The sequence below is a fragment of the Hylobates moloch genome, unplaced genomic scaffold, assembly GCF_009828535.3.
Source record: "Hylobates moloch isolate HMO894 unplaced genomic scaffold, HMol_V3 SCAFFOLD_15, whole genome shotgun sequence".
Taxonomy (NCBI): Eukaryota; Metazoa; Chordata; class Mammalia; order Primates; family Hylobatidae; genus Hylobates; species Hylobates moloch.
This window is the reverse complement of record NW_026652290.1, coordinates 66,757,492-66,782,787: the sequence shown is the minus strand read 5'-3', so window position 1 is coordinate 66,782,787 and position 25,296 is coordinate 66,757,492. Positions and strand designations below refer to the sequence as shown.

Genomic DNA, 25,296 nt, shown 5'->3' with positions numbered 1-25,296 from the left:
AATGAAGAATTGACAAAAATTGGGAAGTAGAAATGGGAAAGATACCAGAATGGAAAATTAGAAACAATAAAATCTATAATTGCTCATTTGAAAGTTAAGAGATACCATCTTTAATTGAATGGACGTGAAAGAGGTTTAAGAAACAGTAAAGCCGATGGAAAAATAAAAAGAAGAAAAATAGAAATAATACATTAGCTAAATTATTTTTTATTATAGTAATCAGTTCATAATTCCTAAAAAATAAAGAAATATTGCATGTAGGCAGATTATTTTGAAACATGGAAGTTGTAAACATGAGTATTTCAAAGTATTTGTCTCAAAGAATAAGACTGGGGATAGAAAATAATATGGGAGACTGCTTTCTTTATAAGCCTTAAATAGTTCATAACCATGATGAATATATAGAGGGAGAGAGAAGGCATGCATGTTTAAGAGGGGTGAAGAAAAAACTAAATCACCACCTACTACTTTCTGTACTTCACATTGTTGCTCACCATCACGTTTAAAATCATTTTTTAACATCTATAAAATAACACAGAAATAAAAGCTCTTTAGTTCTTTGTTTGTAATCACATAACATAAAATTATCATCATCCCACAATGTAAGTCAGAGAGGTAACACACTACAGAAAAAGTGCCACGCTCAAAAATATGGCCTGTAAGCCAAAATGGCCATGAGGTTGATTTTGTTAAACTTTAAGATGTAATTTAAATAAAGCAGTAAAAAACATTTATAATTCCAGGTTAATACCAGCATGGCCATTTAAAATCAAGGTACATTTTACCCATGCTGCTTCCTGGTCATTTTGGGGGATGGAAAGAAACCTTACTGTGATTATTAATAGATTTTAGTATATGTGACCTTGATTGTCAATTGCCCTCTAGTATTTAACTCATCTTCTCCAGTTTGGTAATGGGATCCCTGCCCCCACCCAACTCTCAACACAACCAAGTTTTAGCAGGATCCAGTTCACCCAGCTAGTGACTTGTCCTAGCTGCCCTTGCAAGGAGGTGTCTGCATATAACTACATTTTGGCCAATGGACTACAAGCACAAGTGATGTGTGCTTTTGGGGGATCATTTATAACAGAACTATGCTTTCCTCTCTTCCCTCCTCTTACTCCCCTTTCCTGAAGACTAGAACTTGGACAGGCCAATATGAGCTAGCAAAAATCATGAGGATAGGAACAACACTCTATAAAGCACTAACCAACAAAACACTCTGCGATGATGAAGGTATGAGATAGCTGCACTGTTTAAAACAGTAGCCACCAGCCATGTGTCTATGAGGGACTTAAAATGTGGCTAGTGGGTTTTTTATTTAAGTTAATTTAAATGTAAATGTCAATAGCCGCATGTGGCTACTGAACAATGCAGTCACAGCGGATGGCTGAGAAACAAAAGCAATCTGGATTCTTGAATGTCCTTGTGAAGAGAGGCACCAACCCACTCTTGACCATCTGCCTACCTCTGAATTGTTAAATGAGAGATGAATAAAATTCTACCTTGTTTCAACTACTGAGGATTTACATTTCTCTTTGTTAACAGCAGCCTAGCCTATGATATAACTAACAGAGACTATTTGTATCAATTTATGACAGAAAAAAATATCTTGGTGTTTGGTGTATGGAAGAGATCTTAAAGGAAAAAAAGAGTGATAAACTCTTACAAGTGATATCAAATCAGTTTGTCTAAGAAAGTCTATTTCATGTCAAGCACAGTGACTCATGCCTGTAATCCCAGCACTCTGGGAAGCTGAGGGGAGGATTACTTGAGCCCAAGAGTTCAAGACCAGCCTGGGCGACACAGCGAGACCTCATCTTTACAAAAAACTTTTTTAAACTAACTCGTCATGGTGCCGTGCACCTGTAGTTCCAGCTATTCAAGAGACTGAGGCAGAAGGATTGCTTGAGCCCAAAAGTTTGAGGTTGTAGTGAGCTATGATGGCACCACTGCACTCTGGCCTTGGTGAAAGAGAGAGACCATGTCACTAAATTTTTTTTAAGTCTATTTTAAGTTGGACATCTCACTTTAGACAACAGGAAATAAATAATTTTTATTCACTTAAATAAAATATAAATCATTCAAATAATGATTTAGGAAACTATCATCATTGGAAAGCTCAAATTTTTAAATAAAATGCTAGCAATAAGCCCACAAAATAAGATTTGTATTTAGAAGGAGTTTAGATATTATCACTAAGCTAAGCATATTCTAAAATTGACAAAGCAAATATAAAACTGAAGTATAAAATCTAAAGAAATAAAATATTTTACTTTTGGCACTCCACTTTGTATTTATCATTTGCTATATTTCTTTATAAGTTAAATTTTTTAAACATTTAAAATGTTTGTTAATAATACAGCTTCAGGGATGTTTTTGTTGTTGTCCCTGTTAATAGCTGAATGTTATCAAGTAAAACAAAGCAGAAGAAATGTGTTTTATATAGCTCATAAAATACTGCACTTATATTGACCAAGAGTTTAAGTTATTTAGCTTTTATTTTCTTTAGCCATCTAGATGCATTTAAGTAGTATTAACATCAACAGGCAGACTGCTTCAAAAGACAGACTGAAGACCTTCATGTTTGAATAAAGCATCCAAGTTTCCATTTTTATTGCCACTCTCAAGTTTAAGCATTAACTACTTCATATCTAGATTACTAGAAACAATCTTCCTAATGGGTGCCTTTACTTCCTCTCTGTACACCAATCCATTCTGCCTTCTGTGTCTAATCTTCCTAAATACATTTTTAATCATATCAATCCCTTGCTCAAAAATATTCAATGAGTCCCTACCACTTGCATATAGAGAATCATTAGCCTCCTAGTCAAGACCCCTCAGTTTAGCCCTAATATGTTAATCGCCTTATGTGAGCAACTGATCTACTCCAAAGTCAAAAAATAAATTGCACATTTCTACTGCTACAACCTTGCCTTCACCATTCCTTCCCTTTAAAGGCTCTGTATATTCCTTCAAAGCTTATCCCAACATTCGCCTCCTCTAAGAACTCTCCTAAATTATTTGTAGCCCAAAATACTTCAAACTTCTCCAAACCCACATTGCTCCTTTTCATATAAGTTTTAGCTTGCCAAACGCATAATAAACTTTTTAAAAAGGAATATGAAAGTTTTATATTCCTATGTATGTGTCAGTGTACCATGTTCCATGTATATATGAAAATGTAGAGGATGTTGTCAGACTGGTTCACATTTACTGATTCATGTGTAAGTTTCAAACAATAGCTGAAAGCAAACTGTTTTAATTAAATACTGTTAAGCATATTACCAACCTAGAAAAACATGATTATTGTTACTACTAGATAATTTGCAGTTATTCAATGACATGGATTTATGCATGAAGAAAAATCATCCTATTTATAAAGGTTTTCAGTTTAACTGAAAACCATACTGGTTAATGTCTATGCTCTTACGTTTTACAGAACAAAAATTATCATTATTGGTTGTAATTAAGTCATAACACTAATTAAGTACTATAAAACTTAGACACAGTCTGATACTGTCAGTTGAACTAGTATCTCAACAACCTGATACACCTACTTTACACTAGGAACTATATGAGTCACATAACATGCCTCTTTGAAATCTTTATTATTAGGCATTATTAGCTTCCTCTAAAAAATGAAAAAATGTGACTTAAAGAGATTAAGTTTGCCCAAGATCACACAGCAGATAAGCCAGAATTAAAGCTCTGGTATAATTATTGGAATGAATTTAGTATGAACAAGAATCTCCATTTCCCCAATATGTTATAAATCTTCAAAATGCATTAACAATTATACAAAATATCACCATTAATCAGCTTCTAAGATAGTGGGCTTAATCAAAAATCTAACAATATGTGCTGACAATCTCCCAGTTCGCACATCAGATTTAGTAAAACACAGTTAGCTCTTTCCCAAGACAAACTTGAAAAGTTCAACTAGTTGAATGGTACTCACTCTAAATGATAAATAATATATTGTCTAAAAAGGACGAAAGTATCAGCACATTTCTACTAGAACCACTTAACTTCTGAATTATCTAGGAACATAAGATTATTACAATAAATGTATCTTATAAAGTGTATTAGTCTGTTTTCAGGCTGCTAAGACATACCCAAGACTTGGCAATTACAAAAGAAAAAGGCTTAACTGGACTCACAGTTCCATGTGGCTGGGGAAGGCTCACAATCATGGTGCAATGCAAGAAGGAACAAGTCCCATCTTACACAGATGGCAGCAAAGACAGAATGAAGAAGATGCAAAAGCAGAAACCCCTAATAAAACCATCACATCTCGTGACACTTACTCATTACCATGAGAACAGTATGGGGGAAACCGCCCTCATGATTAAATTTTCACCCACCAGCTCCCTCCCACAATACATGAGAACTGTGGGAGTACAATTCAAGATGAGACTTGGGTAGGGGCACAGAGTCAAACCATATCATTCCACCCCTGACCTCTCCCCAAATGTCCTCACATTTCAAAACCAATCATGCCTTCCCAACAGGCCCCCCAAAGTCTTAACTTATTTCATCATTAACTCAAAAGTCCACAGACCAAAGTCTCATCTAAGACAAGGCAAGCCTCTTCCACCAATGAGCCTGTAAAATCAAAAGCAAGTTAGTTACTTCCTAGATACAACAGGGGTATAGGCAATGGATAAATACAGCCATTCCAAATGGGAGGAATTGGCCAAAACGAAGGAGCTACAGGCCCCATGCAAGTCCAAAATCCACCAGGGCAGTCAAATCTTAAAGCTCCAAAATGATCTCCTTTGACTCCATGTCTCACATCCAGATCATGCTGATATAAGAGTTGAGTCCCTATGACCTTGGGCAGCTCCACCCCTGTGATTTTGCAGGGTATGGCACCCCCACCTGGCTGAGTTCATGGGCTGGTGTTGAGTGCCTGTGGCTTTTCCAGGCACAGTGTGCAAGCTGTCGGTGGATCTACCATTCTGGGGTCGGGAAGATGGTGGCCCTCTTCTCACAGCTCCACTAGGTGATGCCTCAGTAGGGACTCTGTGTGGGGACTCCAACTCCACATTTCCCTTCCGCATTGCCCTAACAAAGGTTCTCCATGAAGGCCCCACCCCTGCAGCAAACTTCTGCCTGGGCATCCAGGCATTTCCATATATCTTCTGAAATCTAGGTGGAGGTTCTGAAACCTCAATTCTGGACTTCTGTGCACCCACAGGCTCAACACCATGTGGAAGCTGCCAAGGCTTGGGGTTGGCACCCTCTGCAGCCATGGCCCAAGCTCTACACCGGCCCTTTTCAGCCACAGCTGGAGCAGCTGGGATGCAGGGAACCAAGTCCCTAGCCTGCAGACAGTTCTGGGACCCTGTGCTCACTTTTTCCTCCTACGCCTCCGGGCCTGTGATGTGGGTGGCTGCCGTGAAGACCTCTGGTGTGCCCTGGAGACATTTTCCCCACTGTCTTGGCGATTAACATTTGGCTCCTTGTTACTTATGCAAATTTCTGCAGCTGGCTTGGATTTCTGCTCAGAAAATGGGATTTTCTTTTCTATCACACTGTCACGCTGCAAATTTTTTGAACTTTTATGCTGTTTCCCTTTTAAAACTAAATGCTTTTAACAGCACCCAAGTCACCTCTTGAATGTTTTGCTGCTTAGAAATTTCTTCCACCAGATACCCTAAATCATCTCTCTCAAGTTCAGAGTTCCACAAATCTCTAGGGCAGGGGCAAAATACCACCGGTCTCTTTGCTAAAACATAACAAGAGTAACCTTTGCTCCAGTTCCCAATAACTTCCTCATTTCCATCTGAGACCACCACAGCCTGGACCTTACTGTCCATATCACCATCAGCATTTTGGGCAAAGCCATGCAACGACTCTCCAGGAAGTTCCAAACTCTCCCACATTTTCCTATCTTCTGAGCCTTCGAAACTGTTCCAACCTCTGGGCACTACCCAGTTCCAAAGTCACTTCCACATTTTCAGGTATCTTCTCAGCAGGGCCCCACTCTACTGGTACCAATTTACTGTATTAGTCTGTTTTCATGCTGCTGATAAAGACATACCCAAGCCTGGGCAATTTACAAAAGAAAGAGGTTTAATTGGACTTACAGTTCCACATGGCTGGGGAAGCCTCACAATCATGGTGGAAGGCAAGGAGGAGCAAGTCCCATCTTACATGGATGGCAGCAGGCAAACAGAGAATGCAGAGAATGAGGAAGACACAAAAGCAGAAACCCCTGATAAAACCATCAGATCTCCTGAGACTTATTCATTACCATGAGAACAGTATGGGGGAAACTGCCCCCGTGATTATCTTCCGCCAGGTCCCTCCTGCAACACATGGGAATTGTGGGAGTACAACTCAAGATGAGATTTGGGTGGGGACACAGGGGATACAGAACCAAACCATATCATAAAGTGATATGCATTTCTTCCAAACTGGGACATTTTTGAGACTGACTGGGGCCAAGACAAAAAGCATAAATTAGGGCTGTCCTAGGCAAAATGGCATGCATGATAAGCTACTCAAAGCAAAAGTATTTGGTACTTTCAACTCTAGGATACTCTTAATACCAAACAGAAAATCTTGTTAAACACAAAGGACTGTTTAATTCTTATTTTTTTAATAGGCCATTCTGTAAAACAACATGGGCACAAGTTAACAGAAACCCACCAAGACATCATTTTGTATCACTTACCTTTGGGAGCCAGTGTTACACCCAAAAGAACCCAGACCTGTCATACCATCTTCATGTTAACCTTTGGGGAAGTTGCTGTTTTGACTGTGTTTTTATAGAAATTGAAACAAGAACAGAAATTATAACAATAGCAATCAAACTTAAGGTCAGCTACTAATTCTCAATATTATTTCCATATTTCTTTCTAAGGAAAGAAAGGGAAGCTTTCATCTCATTTTAAATATTTCTTTTTCTTTTCCAACTTAGAATTTGTTTAATGTCTAATCCTATAGAGTTGATTAGAAATACCAAATATGTAATTAAAAAACACAGCAAGGCCAGCATTACCTAACAAGGATTTTTCTTTATCAGATTTTATGATTATACTGACAAATCTACAAGATTATTATTTAGAGTGTAAGGAAAATATAGACTTATTGTCAGAGTCTAGAAATCATTAAGATTCTGAAAATACATTTAAATCAATCTGTCATGCAAATCACTGTGTGTGTCATTTCAAAATATAATTTAAATTAAGTATTCAGCCAGCTCCTCAGGCAGGGCCTTAAACAGTAGCAATTCTAGTACGTGGACAGCACAGTTCAGGTCTCAGCTTTAGATCAGCAGGTCCTGGAACCCAATTTTATCGGTCTATGTGTGTACCAGACCTAATTTAAGAGTTAAGCCATAAAAATAAAGTTGATAGGTTTTGTGACTCTACCAGACAGTGATGGATTAACACTAACAGAATTATCTTCTTTGGCTTCTCACAATCCATGCACACCACTTTTCTTCTGCTAACACATTCTTTATTTTTAAACAGTATAAAACAAATGATTAAGTAACAGCAGCTAAATCGAAAGTCATTTATTCATCCTAGGCCAGGCATGGCAGCGCACACCTGTTAGTCCCAGCATTTTGGGAGGCTGAGGCAGGAGAATCATTTGAGCCCAGGAGTGTGAGACTCGCCTGGGCATTCCAGCAAAACCTTGCCTCTTAAAAAAGAAAAAAAAAAAAAGAGAGGGAAAAAAAAGTCATTCATCCACCTTAGTAACTATAATTAAACTATAATCTTTCACAAATCTATGCAACAGATTTTGAAACTCTCCAAGGGTGTGTTAATTTTGCAAATCATCCATTTTATTCGCGGTAAGATACTTTTTATTAGTTTCACCCTCAATGTGTGACTATCTCCAAGTAGTTGGGGAGAATTTATTAAAGGTTCCATATCGGAGCTGCCCTATGGGACAACTCTAGGGAGCATCATTCACACAGAATGCCTGAGTTGTGTTATGTACCCAGCCCTGTCTATATACACTTGTTTTATAGAAAAAGTTGGAAACAAAAATATTTATCTTAAAATTTGTCCTGAGAAATTAAATAAGAATACATGAAGCATCTAGCAGAGTCAGTGGCACGCAACAGAAACTTCATAAACAACAGTCCCTGTATGTAACAATATTACTGAAAAAAGGAGGCAATTATATTGTGATAAGTGACATATGATAGAGCTATTCATATCCTTATTTTTGGCTTTCATCTATTATCAAAATTAGAAATCTGTTCCTTTTTCTCCTATATTAGAACAATGGGTATAATACAAAGCAAAAGACAACACTTTCTATTTAGCTCACAAAACACTTACTCCATAAAATATTTTATATGCTTGACTATTTCTCTTATAACTCTCAAGAATCCTATAATTATACTCTACCCTTCTTATTGTGGTCATAATTCAGCATTACTATGATCAACTACCTAAATTCTGAGTCTTCCACTAGATATAAGTTCCATGACGAATCTCTGTTGTTGTTGTTCTTGTTGACAGGGTCTCAATGTCACCTAGACTGACGTGTAGTGGTGTGATCTCAGCTCCCTGCAGCCTCGACCTACCCAGGCTCAAGTGATCCTCCCACCTCAGCCTCCCGAGAAGCTAGGTGTGTACCACCACACCTAGCTAATTTATTTATTTATTTATTTTTGTATTTTGTAGACACGGGGTTTCACCATGTTGCCCAGGTTGGCCTCAAACTCCTGAGATCAACTGATCTGCCCCACCTCAGCCTCCCAAAGTACTGGGATTACAGGTGTCAGCCACCACACCTGGCCCATGAGGAATCTTAAGTCTTGTCTTATGTATCTTTAGTGCTTTACATTATAGGAAGTCCATAAATATTATTAGCAGGGTAAAAAAATGAGTGATTCAAAAATCTCGTATCACATCCTTAATGCTTCAACTGATTTTTCTTCTTGGACTTCTCTCAACAATGTCAGATCCACTGAGGTAGGCTGCCTCAAACTCACTACCTCAATACAACAGAAATAAAACTAGAACATTTCCTCCGTCCTTGCCAAACCCTTTCTACATTTCCAACTATGCTCTAAAAAACAAATATTAACATTAAGCATCTGAAAATAAGTCAAAATAATATTTCTTTATTCCATCCATCTATAGCTAAAGAATGACTAGGTCCATGACATCAATGCCACAAAACTAATCATAACCTCAGCAGGAACTGCTGCTAGGGCATCTCAACTTTTTGCTTGTCTTCCCTGTCTCCCCTCACTATTGTTATGCTTAATTTTATTTAAAAGGCTCCAACCATCCCAAATCCTACTCAAGACTAATGTCTTAATAAATAAAGCCTGATCTCATGAATAAATACCAACCAGTCCTCAATATCATAATACAGCACACTTAAAATTATATGTAACATCTATTTCTGGCCTAAATGGAATAGCTTGCTAAAGACCAACACTTCTACAGTGAACAACTCAAGTAGGCTGATAAAAGGAAAATGGGGGAAAAAAAATTGAAAGCAACAAAGAATTGCTAAACTGACCAGGCCTTGAAGGGCCAAAGTCCTAAAGAAGAGGTAACAGAAGTGCAGTAAGCCAACATTCTGAAGCCATTTTCCTCAATATATTTATCCATTCTGGTACAGGGCAAGAGAATAAGGATCTGGGCAAAGAGCCCAGAGAGAGAGCTGCTATTAAGTGGCAAAAAAAAGCAGCATTTCTGCCAGTCTCTTGAGGATAGAGAGATAAAAATAACAAACTTGAAAGGCCAGAATCTGGGGAAAGGTAGGCCCAGAACCTGGCCTAACATTCTGCCAATATTCCCTCAAAACTTCTGATAAATCCTTAAACTGTAGGGAACAAGAGGATAAAAAGTCAAGCAGAAAGGCAATGAAAAACAAGATTTAGAAAGCTCATAATACAAGGAGAAATTAATTGGAATTCAGGGTCTACCAGTGAGACAAAGAATATAGGACTTAGAAAAAAATACACACACACACACACACACACACACACTATATATATATATAAAATATATAACTATATATAATATATAATATATAAATATATATAATAAATATATAATATATAATATATAAATATATATAATATATAAATATATAATATATAAATATATATAATATATATAAAATACATAAATGCATACATATAATATATATATATTTGGCTAAAACAATGGGAATTTATTCTCTCATAGTTCTGGAGACCAGGGGTTCCACATCCGTTCACTGGGCAAAAATCAAGGTGTCAGCAAAGATGTGCTCCCTCTGGAGGCTCTAGGAGAGAATCTATTCCTTGCCTCTTCCAGTTTTTGGTGGCTGCCAGCAAGAAAAATATTTTAAAACTATGAAATAAAATAGAGAAAAAGATGAAGAATTTCAACAGAGCATTAAAATCTGTTTTAAAAGATGAAAATGGTAAAGAGTAATTTTTAAAATACGTAACTAATTAGCTTGTGTAGTTATAACAAAGTAGACATTAAGCAAGAATATTACTAGAGATGAAAAGAAACATGTCCTAATAATAAAGGGGAAAACCAACAAGGAAGATATAGCAATTATAAGTCTGTATGTACCCAATAACATGACTGCAAATAGACATAAAGCAAAATTTTGGGGAACAAAAACAATTCCAAAAATTCACAATCATATTGGGAGAATTTAACACAGCTCTCTCCAGAAATCTTAGGACAAGCAGACAAAAAAACAAATAAATCATTAAACATATTGGATATCTGACACACATAATTAATAAATGTGAGGAACGAATAAAAGTAAAGCACTGTACCCAACAAGAGATTACATACTCTTTTTAAGTGGAAATAGAACACATATCAAAATTGACAAGGTGCTGGGTCCATAAAGCAAGCCTCAGTAAACTTCAAAGTATTGAGATAATTAAAAGGATGATTTCTGACAAAAGTAGACTTAAACTGGAACTCAATAACCCAAAAATCTCCAGTTGTTTGAAAATTAAGAGATATACTAAATAAGTCAAAACAAATCACAACGAAAATTAATATTTTTAACTGATAGTAATAAAAATATAGTATCAAAACTTACGGGATCTAGCTAAAATTGCTTACAAATTTACAGCCTCAAATTAATATATAATAAAGTAAGATAAATTGGAAAAAAAAATCAATGACCTACATATCCATCTCAACAAATTACAAAGGAAGCAAATCTAAAAAAATTAAATTCAGAATAAGCAGATATTAATGATAAAAAATATACAATAGAGAAAATTCATAACGCTAAAAATTGGGTCTTTGAAAAAACTTAAAAAATTGATATGGCTCTTGCAAAACTGATTAACAAAAATTAAAAAGGCACAAAAAACTCATCTGGAAAGAAAAAGGCAGCATCCCTATAGATCCTAAAATCATTTTTTAAAATGAACGTAGGATGAAATGGAGAATGTGACAAAACAATCTGTGTTACAAATATGGGAAAGAAGTACATTGAAGAGGGTGGAGGAAATGGTTGTAACCTAAGTAACTGTGAAAATGAGTGAAGCCTATAAAGGCAAAAAAAAAAAAAACTATAAAAATAAGCACTGTAAAGTTGATAGAGTTGTTACCCATGGAGGTACAGATTAATAATTCTAATAGTGCTCTGCACGTATACTGCAACTGAACAATTAAGTAAATGGATAACAGATAATGGGAGCTCGGTTTCTCCCTGTTGGAGTATCAGATTTCAGATATACCAAGCAAGTGGGCTACAAAACTACATACGGTAATGGACTGGAGTTGCAAACATCAGTATAAAATCATGTTTACCTTAATACAGATATAAATGGTTATATACAAAAACATTTACAAGTATGTATACGAGTTAGAATAAACACTTTTTTTTTCTGTTTTTAAGCTAAGAAGGCCTAGAAACAACAACACACCGATAGCAACAAGCACCCATAGTGCCCACATCCTAGTTTCTAATACCACTCACAAATAAAAGCAATCAGGACTCCTTGGAAAAATGGCTGATTCTAGGAAAGGGCAGGAAATATACAAAATTTCTTTCAGTGCCAGAAAGTAAGGAAACGCTAAAAAAAAAAATTATATATCTGTCCACAATGATGGGGCCTGTCAAAATGACACAGGAGTCAACTGAAAGAGCTCTCAATGGCCAAAGCTAGAACAAATTGAGCAAGAAAATAAAATAGATTATAACCCAAAGTATAAAATAAATATCCATGAGTCCATAGTATTTCAAATAAATGACTGAAAAAAATAAATAAATGAGAGAGAACAAAATCTGAGCAGAAAAATTCCAAATCTGTGTAAATACTCTGCCCTAAAGGAGGTGTGAGCGTAACTGCCCACTCCTTAAGTGTAGGCTACGTATAGTGACTTCCAAAGAGTGCAGTGTGGAGAGAGAGAAAAAAAACAGTAACTTTATGGTGCAGAAACCTGACAAATACTACCTCAACCAGGTAATCAAGATCAAGATCAAGATCAACAGTGATGAGTCACAGAGACAACATGTACCCTTGATATGAAGAGAAGAATCACAGGAGAACAAAAGTCAGGATAAGATTAGCACACAGAAATATAAATCCTATATCCAGCATGGCTCTAAAAAGTGTGCCAAAAATTTGACTCCACCTTTCCTAGAGGCCAAGTCAAAGAGAACACAGTCAATTACACAGTTCACACTATTCATTAAGTGGCAGGTTGGATAGTCAGGCAAAGCATGACTTTTCTAGCATCTGAAACAGAATAAAACTTCTTTCATGGCTTCTCATAAAGATAGTGCTATTATCATAAAACGGAAGACATCCAAACATAAAATCCCTACTGCATTTCTTAGGACTATTTCATACAACATCCTTTAATCCAAGTCAGTGGCATCCTCAAGAGCAATTATACAAGAGAGCAAAATAAAGTAGTTCGGTTCTAATATCGATGGGTAAAATTGAGAAAATATATAAAATAAGATTACAGAGACTTTAAGCAGTCCATCTACAGTGAAACACTGTTACATGCAATTGTGATTTTAGTAAGTTTTTAACAGTTGAAATCTGAGGCTGTAATTTTTATCAAGACCAGTATTTAAGTAACTTGGCTCTTAAGTACAGATCGTACACACTTTGACTCTTAATCAGGGAGGCGGTAAGGTAAATGGTAAGGTAAAGAAGTATTCATAAAAAATTAAGTCTACATAAAGTCATGACTGAAGGAATGGCTAACCCATCTCTGCACATAGGTGCACCAAAAGAGGTATGGCCCACTCAGTCAAATTTTAGTGGTTAAAACAAAAGGGAAAAAATTGATCTATATATAAGAAGAGAAACTGTTCTAAATAAAAGCCTTTTAAGGAATATAAAGGGAAGTAGAAGGCAAAGGCAATGAAAATAATTCTTATTTCTGTAATAATCAGTGCATTTTTATCACCTTTAGAAACAAATTTACATGGGAATAATTTGGAACTCTAAAATATGTTTAAGTCTCTAGTTTTTCTTTAGTTATCAGGTAATGGTATAAAATACATGAAAGGATATATATTCTGCACTTAAGATATGTTCCTTGTTCTCTTTTAAATGGCGATTTGATTTCCTGGTTCTTTTTAGGTTAGTTATCAAAAGGCCAACTCATAGAAAATAGCTAAAAAACAGATGAATAATAAGATGTTTAAAACATATTAAGAAAAACTTAGTGGTGAAAAATTGCACATTCCTTCCACATTGTATCTAAGTTAGCACTTGATTTATCTTAGTAATAGAGCAATCTAAATGGAAATAATAAATGAATACTAAAATACTATTGATAATGGTTAAGAAGTGATAAGAACTGCCGGGCGTGGTGGCTCACACCTGTAATCCCAGCACTTTGGGAGGCCGAGGCGGGCGGATCACGAGGTCAGGAGATGTAGACCATCCTGGCTAACATGGTGAAACCCCATCTCTACTAAGAATACTAAAAATTAGCCAGGCGTGGTGGCGGGCGTCTGTAGTCCCAGCTACTCGGGAGGCTGAGGCAGGAGAATGGCGTGAACCCAGGAGGCAGAGCTTGCAATCAGCCTGGGCGACAGAGTGAGACTCCGTCTCAAAAAAAAAAATTAGAAGTGATAAGAACTAAAAATTGGCATATCTTTACTGCTGCTTTAGCTCAAAGTAGAAAGGTTATAATACACCTAATAATAAATGTAATGTTTCAAAGTATCCACACTAAGAAGGAAGCTAAATTCAGAAACTGAATAGCAAACAAATCATCACATACTTTTTGCAGGTGGTATGTGGATTAAGTTTTAACAACTTGCATACACGTCTACTGAACTTAAGTTTCCTTACGCATCAGTTTAAAAAAAAAAAATCATTTTTTTTCAAAGAAAGCTAGATGATTCTTACAAACCCTAGTTGCTAAAATTTACAAAAGCACTTATAATGTTATATATATGCAAATTTAGACATGCCAAATTGTATATTAACCAAAAATAACTACAATTATTCCAGAAATACTGCAATTTTTCCAGTCTCTTTCATGTGTCTAAGCATTAGTCTTCAAACATGGAAAATTTAGAATACAGTTGTATGTTCAGTGAAAGTATCTATTACGGTAACATCTTACTGTGTACATAAAAATGTCATTTTTTCCAAATTATATTTAGCATTTTACTTTGTAAGGCAATTTTTTATGATGATATCCCTCTCTTTAATTCACAGCAACAATAAGGATCAAATACTCTAGTTACAATGAAACTGACTAAAATCAGGTATAAATTGCTAAAACTAGAAATAAGTAAAAATGTATAAAATAAAGGCATTTAAAACATATTTTAAAACAGACATACTTATCCCAACCAAGAGTTCCTATCTCTTCAATAAGGCTTGAGTAGAACTGGGGAGGAGGAGGTAGTGCATATAGCTCTTGTCTATTCTTTAAGGCAACTTCCTGTTTAAAAGAAGAAAACCTGAATTGGCTGAGGAATGCAAGACAATGAACTGTTAATACCTGATTGCAAGAGATAATTTCATTATCTTCTTAGTGTCTAATAAAAGTGCCCTTCTTTTTTTAATAGAAAATCTGGCTGACTCATTCCCCTGCTCATGAAAAAGAGACAAGAAAAAGTTAAAGGACTGCACTGAAGGTCATGCAAAATGTCAATTTTTATGCCATGAAAATAACTTAAGATTTTAATATTCTCCTGGACTATTACGCCTATCGGAGATTAACAAAAAAAACTTTTTATTAAATTCATCCTCAAGGCTTCACTATCTCTCTATTCCCATGAATATGATGTTTGATATATACATTTTTTAAAAAGTACCTCTAAAGAAAGGCCTGAACTCTAAGTACATTACCTAAACTGACATATTTGTATACCATTACGAACCACACCCTAACAAACAAACTCATTATCAAAACAAGTATCTACATGCTAATTTCTTTCACTGACTTAACACTCTGTACTATTCTTCAACCAGGTAAGTTGGAGTATTATGCCGTCCATCTGGCTAGATTACAGTCCCGTTCCTTGCTAGGCCTATCTATGATGGCTTTAAAATATTCATGTTCTCCCAACCAAAACTAAAATTTTTTACAAGATACATAAACATCACTAGAATTGCTGAAGCTAAAATCACCAATTATTTTGAAGTTACCAACCTAGACAGACAGCTTATTTGGAAAGTAAAAATAAATGTATCTACAAATTACTTAGACGTTCACATGGTCTGAAGTATCAAACGGTATTACAAAAAGTAAGTAAATAAATAAATAATTAAATAAATAAATGTATCAGCCACAATAAATAATGAAAGTAGATAGGGACAAGTTGAAAATTATAAACATTTCTGACAAATATAATCCTAATAAAATGTTGCAATTTTTATTCTTTTAAGTATATGTTTAATCTTATTTTTAAGTATATATCAATTTTTTTTAACCAGGATAGGATACTCTTAAATTGAGATCATATTAGAAAGAATAGCTATTACAAAACAGCACTTCAGAAACAAAACTATTAACGGGAACTACTTCAATTTCATTCTGAATCTGCTTTACCATTAAAAAAAAAAAAAAAACTGGGAAAGCAGATCCGTACAGCTGAGAATATCAATATGGATTTAATTAGAGGGTAAGCTCTTAGAAGACAAGGTATATGCTGCCTTTTTTATAATATAAATGACTAATGTTGCCTAAAAATAGACTGATGGTCCACCAAAATAAATTCATATTTAGGTTGTGCACCAACCTAATACTATGAAGATTGTGCTCTACTAGTTATTAAATAAAATGCGTTAATATAGTATAGTACTTCTTTCGAAATGTTTTTATTCTGAAATATTAATTATTGCTATCCACAAAAATTGAAGGTAAAAATAAACCTGGATAATAGTAAAAACACTTTTCAATCCTAGGTTTATGACATTTACACACTCTACCTTCTATTCTGAGTCAGATAAGTTACTCCTACTCTAGAACCGTAACAGCTAAAAAGGCAAAAGCAGAGAAGCAACACATTCTTCATAGAAAAGAGGCAAAGGTACATAGCGGAAAGGCTTCACAAACAGAAGTTTTAAATCCTGACTTTAACAATTCCCATTTTGAGGCCTTAGGCTTCAGTGGCTCAGCTCCAAAACAGAAATAAAATAACCTACCACTTAGGATTATTTTAAAATATAGGTAATTGTTCACTTATTAAATATATACTGAACTCCCACTATATGCAGTTATTACTAGGAAACTCCATGGAAGATTTACAACATTTTCTGAATAAGTTCAATAACTACTGATTTCATGTGAGCATCACTCTCAACATATTTATTGGTGATTATAGTATAGGAACCCTATTACTTACAATACGGCCTAACACTAATAATTCTTTTATCTTTAGGTATACTATCTTAAATGAGCAATAAAATCACCAACTTTGTCCGTAATTTCTGAAGAAAGCTAAAATACAGGATTTCATTTTTATTCAGAAATTGAATAAATGTACTAAATAGATATTGTAAATCAGAGATCTCAAAATTTTATTTTAGTTTTAAACTAATAAGTGCTTCTTCAAAATTAAGTGGCCAAGAGAGCTGTGACTTACAATTTAATAAAGTTATTTTTGATAAGAAGAGATTAACGGGACATGATATCTATACTTTTATTCTCGTTCCCTTAGTCTCTCCTTGTATTTTTATTGTTTATTAAAATTATAATAAAAAGATAAAATAAATGTTTCAAACTTTTCTCCAATGTCAAGGAGATGTAAACCAAATACGCTTCACTTGTTCACTTTACCTTTTTAAGGTTATTACATTAAGGCCTTTGATGTAATTTGTAATCAAGTTTGATAACCCTTATTAATTAGGATTTATAAACTCATAAATCAAAATTCAAACTTTAGAAATTAATTTTAAACTATTATTCTAATCTCACACATTTAATCAAAGTCCTACCTTAGAAAGTTCTTATTAGCATTAAAAAAGGACTCCAGAAAACAATCTAGCAACTAAGTTATCAACATGTAGTAGCTGCTGCTAGGAATAAAAAGGTCTCAACAAGAATCACAAAGAAATATCAAAACTTTCCATTGTTAGCAATATTAGTATTGTAATTTTTATATAAACTAACAAACATATAAACAGGAAAAGCGTAAGTGAAATATGACAAGTAGAACATAACAAAAAACCATACTACAATGTTAACATTAGAAAACAGCATTTTCAGAGTAAAAGTGATACAAGCAAAGTAAAAATTCTATAATGCCAATTTGAATTGTAAATATCAATACAAACTCATAATTATATTCTTTCCAAAAAGTATTTTTTCTCAGTTTTGTCCACTGAAAAAACCTAGAAGTAACAGCAATGCACACTCAAGTTTCCAGATTGAGGCATCCAAATACTATTTCCCACAAAGAAATCATGATTCTTTGGAGAAATGGCTGATTACAGTTATGGGATAAAATGAATAAATGAACCTGGGGCAACTGGTATCAGAAGGCAAAGAATCTTGGGTTATATTAAAAGAGCCAATATGAAGGGGCTTGCGCTAACCAAAAAAATGGGACAATTTAAGCAGCAAAAAGAAAATGACTACAATAAAAAAATTAATTAAATATATAAAAATCTATGAGTTCTTAAAGATACTTAAAAAAAAAAAAACACTTTAGATCCCTGTGACAGTTGCTAGGCACCAACTCATTATTCTAAAAATTGGTTTGTTTTAAAAGGAAAAGAAACAAGCACTTATCCAGTTTCTCCAGTATAAGCTGTACCTCAAATTAACCAAACAACTGATGAGAAGTTCTCTACAGAAGATTTTCAACTAATAAATGCAGATGATGGAATTTTTAAAATTGCCATTTGTAAATCCTAATGAAACGTTAGATATAGGCAATGATTGTTATTAGAGGCTAAAATCATTAGGTGGTAGTCTGATGGGAAACTTTATATTGAATAAACCTAAACCTATTGATCAATCCTAAATTTACTAAAAGAGGAACCAAGGAACCATCAGACATCACGTACATCCTCATGTAATATAATAAATACAGAGCACCAAGTAATCCCATGAGAACAAATGAATCCAAATCTGCTGAAGCCTCTAGATCTAACTGCCAGATTACAAAGAAAGTAGAATATGCTAAAAGATAAACCATGAATATCTTACAAGCCAAATCCAGAATGCAGAAGATTTTATAGGACACCTAATTTGTTTTATTCAACAAATACATGGCATGAATAAAAAGGGTGAGGTAAAGAGGAGATGATGTTATACATAAGTACCTTATGAGTCTGATATAAGGCTTAAGAGACAAATCAACTGAATATAATGTGAAGACCTTGTTTGTATACTAATACAAACAAAGCAGCTGTAAGAAATTATTAACTTTGTTGAGGTTATAATAATATATTTAAAAACAGATAAAAAGCACTTAGCTGTTAAAGAGATACACACTGACATATTTACAGAGGGATACATACAATATCCAGAATTTCCTTTAAAATACTACGGTGTCCTTCTTCTAAAAAAGTAGAAGAGGAGGCCAGGCGCGGTGGCTCAAGCCTGTAATCCCAGCACTTTGGGAGGCCGAGGCGGGTGGATCACGAGGTCAGGAGATCGAGACCATCCTGGCTAACACAGTAAAACCCCGTCTCTACTAAAAAATACAAAAAAATTAGCCGGGCGTGTTGGTGGGCGCCTGTGGTCCCAGCTACTCGGGAGGCTGAGGCAGGAGAATGGCGTGAATCCAGGAGGTGGAGGTTGCGGTGAGCCGAGATCGCGCCACCGCACTCCAGCCTGGGGGACAGAGAAAGACTCCGTCTCAAAGAAAAAAAAAAAAAAAAAAAGTAGAAGAGGAAATAAGATTGGCAAAATGTTCAAATTTGGTCAGGCCCAGCAGTATTCACTATAATCTTCCCTCTTGTTTATGTTAAAAACTTGGGTAATAAAATAAACTTGGGTTTTAAAAAAATAATAAAATATCTACAGGATAAACTGAATAATCAAGTATTTTACGCAACACTGATTAAACAGTATATATGTAGCAGTATACATAAAATGAAGCCTAATAAGTTTTTCAGGTATCTGTAGCTATATACAAAATTATTTACACATCATATTATATCTTTAAGTAGGACTACATAATCTCTCCTTAGATGTTAAACTCTCTGCTGACAGGCCAGGAGTGCATTTTATTTCTTCGCCACCTGCCCAACACTAGCGTCAAGAATACCTAGTTTATGATACAATCAAAGAGGTTCCTTCACACAGTTATAGTCCCTCAGGCAGTTCAAGAAATGCGTCATCTATATTTATGTACACAGTAAAAGAAAACATTAAATGACTGGGAGTGAAGAAGACAAATTCTAATGTCAATTTTTAAAGGAGTTACAGAAAAGAAATCAAGACTTGCAGTATGGTAACAGTGTCAGAAAAAACTTACCAAAAGCATCTTCAACTCCATCATAAAGCTCATTAGATCAGGAGAGTGCTGCATTCTCTAGATAAAAACATTTCCAATGAATTTCATTTGCACAATAAATATTCCATCCACTAAAACTGTAATAAAATGTAGGCCCAAGTGAATGTGAAAAAAAGATTAGCTATATCTACATCTGAAAAGTGTAAGAAATGAAGTATTGGTCATCAACCTTACTACTCTTACCAATTTCATTTTGAAACAGTAATTAATGTCCTCAAATCTATTTTGCTGAGATATATTAAACTGTGTTAGAATGTCACTTAAAACCTCACACTACTCTGTTTCTTGAGCACTGTTTACTACTGAATCCCTTGTCCCCCTTGCAGGGCATGCAACGGGAGTGTGGCTTGCTTCTTCAGTGCCCTGCTGCTCAGACCTCTAGGGGAGCATACAGACGGGCAGGCTGTGGGGCTCCAACCTCACCGCAGTGTCTAGGGGTGAATGTTTACAGCTACTGAAAGCCCAGTGGGTGTGTGTTACAAGGTACTCTTTTAGTTTAGCCATCCATAGGCAGCCTGTGTTAGTCAGCTCAATTAGACCCCTGCCTTATTGCAAGGACAGAGAACTTTCTGTATCCCGTGGTTCCTGCCTTGGTGTGCTGGAAGATTTGGATCACATGTGGGCTTGGAGAATGAGTGCAAGGTTTTATTAAGTGGAAGTAGCTCTCAGTAGATGTGAGAGACAGAAGGGAGATGGTTTTCCCCTGGAGTCGGGTTGCTCAGCGGCCCAGGCTCTCCTCCAACCACCCTGGTCAAACTCCACGTCATTCTGCCGGTCAATGGCCTGCCGGCATGCTGGACCCTATCGGTGTGCTCTTGACATGCTCTCGATGTCCAGCCACTTGTGTGTTCCTCCACTTAGATATTTCTCTAGACGTCCAGCCGCTTCTGTGTGTGTGTGCCTGCTAGGGTCTCGGGTTTTTATAGGCACAAGATGGAGGTATGGCAGGCCAGGGTGGTCTTCGGAAATGCAGCATTCGAGCGTGAAGGCAGGACTGCCTGTCCTCACCTAGGTCCGTGGGCACAGGCCCGGGGCCGGGGTGGGGGGTAACCCTCACCAGGGACCCATCCTTCTCTACCCCAGCACTTCCCTGCCGCCCTTCTGTATCACTACCATGTCTAGCAAATCTAACAACCTCATCATTACTTTTTTTAAAGAAGAGGAGAAAGAGGAGGAGGAGGAAGAGAAAAAGAAGAGAAAGAAGAGGTATACGAGTGATGTGAGTGGGAAGAGAAGTATAAAATATAAAAATCAGGCAACTCTATATAATTTTTAAAATCCAGTTAGAGCAATAAACTAACAATTATTAATTAACAATATGGTCTTTATTTTTCCCTTGACCTTAAAAACTACCTATAATTGTGATTTTTGTCCTCTCACAACTAATCCATATTAGTCAAAATGGAGACAGTCATTCATTAAAGTAAAACCTGTTATAATAAAATGGCAAAAAAGAAATAATCTCTAAAGTAGAATAAATATTTAAGAGTTATGATTCCATTTCCTAGAAATCCTTCATTCTTAAAATAACTACAGAAAAAAATATTCTCAAGTTTTATATTGTTTTCAACAATGCATGAACACATGATTCACATCTTAACATAGCTTTGAGTGGGTCTATGTAGAGCAAATCCTTGACTATCCCTTCTTCTACACTGTATTTTCCCCTTAGTTTATTGCAGATGATCAATAAATGACAGGGTCTGGAAACTAAAGCCCAGAGGCCAAATCCAGCTCAATACTGTTTTTGTAAACAAAGTTTTGTTGGCATGTAGCCATACCCATTCACTTACCTCTTGTCTATGGTTGCTATAAAGGCAGAATTGAGTAGTTGCAACAGAGATCTTATGGCCTACTAAGCCAGAAAAATTTATTATCTGGTTCTTTACAGAAAAAGTCTGTTGACGCCCTGGCCCATATTTACTAAAATTAAAAATGATACAAGAAAATAGTAATATTCACTGGGACTGTAAAATAAAAAGAAGACTTTAACACTGGGTTCTACTTAACCAATTGCGGGGCAAGGAAAGATAAATAATTGGGATTTTTTTCTAGGAATACTCTTGATAACTTGCTGGCGAAAAACAGAGTAATAGATCTTAATATTAGACTACATAAACCATTTTTCCCATGCTATTTCAATATGTCAATAGATTCATTTCTTAAATTTTAGTGTACAATATAAATAGTCAAAGAGATGGAGACAGGGATGGAAAGAAAACAGAGAAATAATTTGAACATATCCTTAAAAAAACTTCTGTAATTATATTGCCAGGATGACAACCTTCATTCTATAAATCAAATAGTTTATCTCCTATACTTCTTTGCAGCTTTAATGCTTTATGGGAGACTGACTGTGACTGTCAGTTATCATAGATAATAACCTGCCTTTAAGACACAGAAATACAGAAAATCAGGAAATAAAACACACAAATGCATAAAGCATAAAAGGAAATGCAATTCTAACAACTATTTTTCTAAAAGAAGAATTGTATTATGTCATTATTTTGCTTCAGTAACTGATTTTTTTTCTAATCTTTAAAGGAATTTTCAGGTAGAGGAACCTAAACATTAAGAATAAAGAAATTAATCCTGCCTATTAACACACTAAGCAGCCTTTATCTCCCCTCATTATGCAAGTACACATGATCCTAAATTATTTCTACCACATCTTTTCTGTTGCTAATCTAGGACTAAAATCCCATTTTTGCCACAGATATCCCACAGCTCTAAATGGGTCTGATTTTTTTTCCCTATCACCACCATTCAGTCTCAGAAGAAAAATCACTCAAGAAGTGATGGATATGGATAAGGGTGAATGCATTTGAGAACCTAAAGTCTCAAAGATGGAAATCGATTTCAACACAAAGGCTGCCTGGACATCTCCTGAGGACACTGAGATTTAAAAACACACAGAGATGAAACCTACAAAACTTAACAACTATTAAACCAGTTTGTTACAACATTCTGCAAAGCAGGTCTTTAAAGAACAATAAATTTAGTAATTTCTTATCTTCACTGAAAACATAAACCTTTTAAAAAGGACTTACCTGTTGTACTATTTGATGGTATCCACTAAGTATTGTTCTCAGCTGCCAACTACATAATAATCTAAAATTTTAATGAGACAAAATGGTTTGTTCATTGTTCAGAATTAAAAACTGATTTGTATGCTAACACAAACATGCATGTACATACAAAAGAATGACAAACATAATTTTGACAAGTTAATAAAATTTTTACCACTGACACTGTTCAAAGTCTTGTCTTCAAACTGTCGGTACTAATTTTATTTCAAAATATAAATAACTGCAATCAGTAAATGACATGCAAACAGTACATCATGTTTTTTAACTTTAACACATCTGAAGCGAAGTTTTCCACTGAAGTAGATTCTTTTCCAAGATAAGTTAAATAAAACCAACGTTTTGATAACAATATATCATCAAATATAATGTATCAAACATGTATTTGAAAAAGCATGTGTAGCAATATTATCTTCAAATTTCCGATTAATATAACTAACAGGATACATTTTATTTTTATTTTTTATTTTTTAGAGACAGGGTCTCGCGCTGTCACTCAGGCTGGCTGGAGTGCATAGAAGAATAGTTGACTGCAACCTGAACTCCTAGGCTCAAGAAACCCTCCCGTCTCAGCCTCTCAAGTAGCTGGGACTACAGACACCCACCACCAAGCCTGGCTAGAAAGATACATACTTCTAATTAATTGTATAGGGAGTGATAAGTTAATGTTCATCCACTTACTGGCTGACCTCTGCTATGCTCCCGATACTATTAAGTAACTCTTCTAAGGAATTACTTTTACTTACCTACAAGTAGGAAGCCTCTCTGAGTTTTCCCCAACATGGCCTTTTCAAACTATCACAATTCTCTCCATTCTTGGTCTTCAAATCCCCATAACCATCCCTATCTCCTCTCTTAGTGGCAGAGTAGTTCATTCAAATGTCCATTGGTAACCCCTGCTCGAAATGTGCTTTCTCTCCCTTGCTACCAACTTGGCGACTTCAATTATCTGTTTATTGTGGTATCCTTAATTTATGTTCTGCTAGTTTTTTCTCCTTAATGAATTAACTTGCTCAAATATATATCTTTAAAGAACATCATAACTCCTTCTTGAATGTATACCATTCTCTAACCACCTCTTTTTCTTCAAAATACTTTATATTTTCCTCCCGCTTATCCAGTCCAAAATCCAACACAAATGGCTTCTGCCACCACACAAAACTTACTTGCACCTAACCTATCTCTTTGCAATCCTCAGCATTGCTAACCATGCCTTGCTTAAGCCTCTCTTTATTTGGCTTGAAAGACTCTGCTGTCCAAATTTTCCTCTTTTCTGGTCAATCCTTAGTCTCCTTGTAAGTTCCTCTTTAGTGACCAGTCCTTTAAATGTTGGTATGCCCCAAGGTCTTGTCACTGCCTTTCTCTTCTACCCCCCTAGATACAGCACTAAAAAGCCTATTCATAATCAAGGTCTCAAATCTTTCATGTGTTATAACTTCCACATACATCTGCACTCCAGGTCTCACACTCTACTTCCACACCACTACATTACTACCTACTAAATAGCTCCTCTTGATATTTCACACCAAATATGCCTTAAAACAATCTCGCTTCTACTTTTCCATCTGTGACCTCTTCTCTAGCTTAGTGATCTGAGCCGGGAATTTGAAAAGCATCCTCTATTCCTTTTTCCCTCTTAACTACACTTCTATTGGTCACAAAATCCTCTCAATTCTACTCATAAATATCCCTGGATTCCTTTTCTTACATTCTTCTCCAGAAATATTTAGAGGCAGAATTGAGATTTGGGGTGGTACCTAAATTTACAGTCTCATATCCTGACTAGTTGTACCTACCAGCACTCAATGTTGGTACCTAATTTAAGCCAGGACTGAACTGATGTGAGTCTTCTCATATAATGAATATACACATTAATAATATCAGTCAAAAGTTGGAAAAAAAGTTTTCTAATCCTTTTGTACTCTCCCTTTATATACCTGTTCAGTATTTGTTAGTGAAGTGTACACAACTGCTGTTTACTGCTTTAAATTTTTTTAAAAAATGAGAGAACTAATGTTTAAAAGCACTTTAGTAACAGGTAAATATTTACAAATGCCGCATTGGTTTGGAAAAATCAGAAATGTTTCTTTTGGGGCAAATGACTAATAAGCATTTTAGGCAAAACTCTAGTCACTAGAATCAATTTATACCAAATGTACTGCCTGTCCCACCAAAATGCAAAAATGCACGTTTATAACTAAACACCATATCACCTTGCATTCTTCAGTTGTAAATCTTCAGGCAACACTATTCTAAGGTGGAAGTCTCTTCCCTGTGGAAAATATTGAAAAGGATC

At 35.4% G+C, this 25,296-nt stretch overlaps 1 protein-coding gene across 6 annotated transcripts in view; it reads right to left on the bottom strand.

Annotated features, from left to right (window-relative positions):
* Positions 1-25,296, bottom strand: part of FANCL (FA complementation group L) — a 77,182-nt gene that overhangs the window by 42,311 nt on the left and 9,575 nt on the right. For all 6 annotated transcript variants that reach the window (XR_009210124.1, XM_032178735.2, XM_032178733.2 and 3 more), the window contains 4 exons: positions 25,214-25,272; positions 22,965-23,025; positions 19,876-19,932; positions 14,782-14,882 (listed from right to left, as the gene is read on the bottom strand). Coding sequence is in view for 5 of the 6 variants with exons in the window: in XM_032178735.2 (XP_032034626.1) it covers positions 14,782-14,882; positions 19,876-19,932; positions 22,965-23,025; positions 25,214-25,272 (278 nt within the window). In the remaining variant the exon portion in view is untranslated. The remainder of the gene's footprint in view (positions 1-14,781; positions 14,883-19,875; positions 19,933-22,964; positions 23,026-25,213; positions 25,273-25,296) is intronic.